At 34.5% G+C, this 4,022-nt stretch overlaps 2 protein-coding genes across 3 annotated transcripts in view; one reads left to right on the top strand and one right to left on the bottom strand.

Annotated features, from left to right (window-relative positions):
- The window catches only part of LOC106874901 (GPI transamidase component PIG-T), a 19,203-nt gene extending 15,355 nt beyond the window's left edge, over window positions 1-3,848 (top strand). Inside the window, exons 9-10 of the mRNA XM_052965679.1 lie at window positions 2,188-2,465; window positions 3,577-3,848. Of these exons, the coding sequence (XP_052821639.1) occupies window positions 2,188-2,465; window positions 3,577-3,820 (522 nt within the window). The 3' untranslated portion in view covers window positions 3,821-3,848. The remainder of the gene's footprint in view (window positions 1-2,187; window positions 2,466-3,576) is intronic.
- The window catches only part of LOC106874902 (uncharacterized), a 51,956-nt gene continuing 49,747 nt past the window's right edge, over window positions 1,814-4,022 (bottom strand). For both annotated transcript variants that reach the window (XM_052966132.1, XM_014922816.2), the window contains exon 11: window positions 1,814-4,016. In XM_052966132.1, the coding sequence (XP_052822092.1) occupies window positions 3,978-4,016 (39 nt within the window). In that variant the 3' untranslated portion in view covers window positions 1,814-3,977. The remainder of the gene's footprint in view (window positions 4,017-4,022) is intronic.

The following is a 4,022-nucleotide window of genomic DNA, read 5'->3' as shown; positions in this document are numbered from 1 at the left end:
AAATTACTATCAGTTAAAATAATTAGTATTGAAATTGCTATTTGACCAGGTGAGTATGATTTTCTTTCTATTTAGTTCAGCTTAAATTATATTTATTCTAGTATTTTCCTTGCACTTTGAAATTCAAACGATGAAAAATTATTCTTATTAAATAATATTTTTTATTAGGTTAGTTGTTTCCTTTTGAGTGTTGGGCTTCACGGAGGCAATGGCCGAGACCTTTGGCATTATGTCGTGCTTGAGAAGAAGACCCATCAAGCTGAGAAAAATCGCAGTCATGGCAGATACCAGGGTCACGCAAATTAGCTCTGAGTAGTTGGTGTTAGGAAGGTCACTCAGCCATAGAAAACCATGCCAAATCAGACTGGAGCCTGGTGCAGCCCGGTCAAACCGTCCAACCCATGTCAGCATGGACAATGGATGTTAAATGATGATGTTTGAAAACATTCATTGTTCACACAAAAGGATAGGTTTTCTAAATAGCTAAATGTATTGTTCCATTTAATGTAGTGAAGCACCCAATACACTCTCGGAGTGGTTGGAGTTAGGAAGGGCATCCAGCTGTAGAAGCTCTGCCAAATCAGATTGGTCCACCAGTCCTCAGTCAAATTGTCCAACCCATGCTAGCATGGAAAGCGGACGTTAAACGATGATGAAGATGACAAGTAGCGGTTACTTTTGAGATAAATAAATTACTAATTAAATATTACCAACATCATAATAATCATAAACTTTATTATTAGTTTGTTGTTTCATGTCCATAAAAATGATTCCACCAAATTTTCAATCAAAGAAATTTGCTTTTCATTTCATGACTGAAAGGTACTTTTATCCTGAATTGCTCAAGCTTTGCTTTGTATGTACTTTACCATGAAATATTCTTCTATCGCATGTGAGACTTCTTCCAACACTTAATCATTGATATTCAAGGTCTCATTCCAAAATAAAGCCACTAATTGGCAACTTTGATATTCTGTCCTGTTACCATACTGTGTCTTAATTAGCTTTATCCCTGTTACAGTAAATTTAGTTTTTCTGAAATGTTGCTTGTGAAAATCATTGTTATTCAATACATAACTTGCAGTGTATACAAACTCACTATGAAAATCTTTTCTATTTCATTTAAACTCTGTATTAACTGCGACAATATTATCCATTTATTTCCTCTTTCACACTTCAGAGAACTTTATAATCTCTGGGCCAAACATAGAAATGAAGAATATAATAGTAATGGAATTGTGTAACTTTAAGTTATTTTAAGATCTAGGATTTACAGAGTCACAATTAAAAAGAAACTTGATAATTATACATTGGAATATTCTGGAAAGTAGCTCAGACAAAAGCCACTCTAATAATGTTCCTCTATCTTAATCAGTCAACTGTTCAATACTTCCATTTTATTTAAGTTTTGAAATGTCTTTTGTTAATATTTTCAACCTCTATTGTCCAATTGTTAAACACATACTGCTGCTTCTGGCTATTTCCATAACTTTTCAAAACACTAAACAGTTTAGCATGAAATCTATGTAAAATTGACCTGTTAATTGCATATGTAAATGACAGTAATTTCAGTTAACTGCATAATCTTGTATCCTGATTTTGAGTAAAATAATTCCATGAGTTCAAATAACAGTAGTCAATACTAATGTTCACAAACTCCTGGCAGTAGAGTCAAATGTATTCAAGTTATTCGTACCACTTTAATGAATTCAAATTATTTGATGTATTGTTAAAACACTCTTCAGTAATAAATCTCCGTTATAGAAAAATAGTTTTTGATTTAAATGGTGAATGGAATGAAAAAAAAAATACACAAAAAAAAAAAAGTTTAATCAAAAGTAACTTGAATTATAATGAAGGGAGAAAGAAAAGATGTTTAATAAAAATTAGAAGAGAAAACAGTGTTAAAAACATTTAAGTGGTAACTTTTTGCTAGAAAATGTATTTTGGAATACTACAAAACATGACAGATGGTTAAAAATAAAAAAAATATTTGGTAATTTAATGTGGCAAGCCGCTTTACATAATTGAAGATATTCTCTTAATTGAGGTCTCACTGTTGGCTAATTTTACCCTAATGTTTTTAAAACCATTGCTAATTAACATATGTAATAAACTGATTAAGTATAATTTCTGTATTGAGATGTAAACATTTAAAATTAGTCTTTTCATTAGTAATATATATCATTCTTTTTTTTTTTTTTCATTTTATTCCTAGTTGCCATAAACTATATACAAGGAAAAGACAGAGTGCAGCCTTACACTTTAGAAATAGTTGTTGAACTCCCACCAAATTCTGTGAGCTCACTTTCTTTTGAATTTGACCGTGCCTTCCTGAAATGGACAGAATATCCTCCAGATGCCAATCATGGTTTTTATATCAATTCCGCTGTGATTTCTGCAATCCTTCCTGTGGCTAGAAACTACACTTCTCCTCGACAACAATCCTCTATACTAATTGACAGGTAAACCTAATTGAAATTATTTTCATTTATAAAGCTGTTGATACAATATAAAATCTTTAAACAGAGAATGAGCAGAGCCCATACTATTTTTTTTAGTTTAATTAAGGAAACTGAAACTAGTAAAGACTGGGGGTGTCTTCTGCATGAAGGAAATATAGTTAAGTGGTAGGGATAACATACTGAATATGGAGAGTAACTAATAAAAAAATTCAATAAAATAACGTGTTGGCTGGCCACCGACACATTTTTCTGCAAAATACGGGTAGTTTATCATCATCATCGTTTAACGTCTGCTTCCCATGCCAGCATGGGTTGGACGATTTGACTGAGGACCGGTGAAACCCGATGGCTACACCAGAATGCCCTTCCTAACGCCAACCACTCCGAGAGTGTAGTGGGTGCTTTTATGTGTCACCGGCACGAAGGCCAGTCAGGCGGTACTGGCAACGGCCACGCTCAAAAGTGGTGTATTTTATGTGCCACCCGCACAAGAGCCAGTCCAGGGGCACTGGCAATGATCTCGCTTGAAAGTCCTTACACATGCTGCAGGCACAAGTGCCAGAAAGGCGACGCTGGGCACAGGTGCCATCATGATTTCGCTTGCCCCAACAAGTCTTCGCAAGCTGAGTTCTGTGTCCAATGAAGGAAAGGTACGCATAAGTGGGCTGGCTACACCCCTGGCAGAGGCCTTGGATTTAGGGGTCACTGCCATGAAGCATGGCTGTTCGTACACATGCATCATACATCATCATCATCGTTTAACGTCCGCTTGATGATGATGATGTATGATGCAGTCTGCCTTTTACTCTGAGAGAGAGACCCTTTGTCACCAGCAGAGGTAAGAGCTCTCTGAACTTTGCCCAGGCTATTCTTATTCTAGCAGCGCACCCTCCCCCACTACTAACTTGGTCACCTAGATATCGGAGGCTATCAACCTCTTCTAGGTTTTCTCCCTGGAATATGGCAATAGCATTATCCTGCGTATGAGAATGAAATTATTTCCTTATCTTTAAATAAGTTACTAATATTTTATGTAGGATGAAATAAATAATTTTCAAAGAAAGAAATTCAATTGTACATATGTTATGAAATAATAAAAAATTTTGTTTAGTTTCAGAGAATCAGCTGATTCTGATCAGCTTCTTGTGAGGATCCATACTGAAAACTTGCTGCTCTCACTGCCAACTCCAGACTTTAGCATGCCTTATAATGTGATTTGTCTTGCTTGTACAGTAATTGCAATAGCATTTGGATCTATACACAATTTGACAACACGGAGATTAGTAGCTAAAGATCCTGACCTCAAAACTGGTTTGAAACACACAATAAAAAAATATCTGCAAAAACTCTTTTGATAAAAAGTTAGCAGCTTTTTGAAAGTAATGAAGTTGTTAAATTTTTTAATTATAATTACTGTTTTTTTTTTTGTATGTGTGTCTGTATGTCTGTATATATGAGATGAATAAAAAAATAACCTTTTAAATTTTTTATGAACAAAATAAGTTTTTTCATTCATATTCTCATTTCAGGTGTAGATATGGTGGATATATCCTGTAG

The sequence above is a fragment of the Octopus bimaculoides genome, chromosome 1 (genome assembly GCF_001194135.2).
Source record: "Octopus bimaculoides isolate UCB-OBI-ISO-001 chromosome 1, ASM119413v2, whole genome shotgun sequence".
Classification (NCBI taxonomy): domain Eukaryota; kingdom Metazoa; phylum Mollusca; class Cephalopoda; order Octopoda; family Octopodidae; genus Octopus; species Octopus bimaculoides.
Note: the sequence above shows the minus strand (reverse complement) of the source record. Positions and strands in the feature narration are given on the sequence as shown.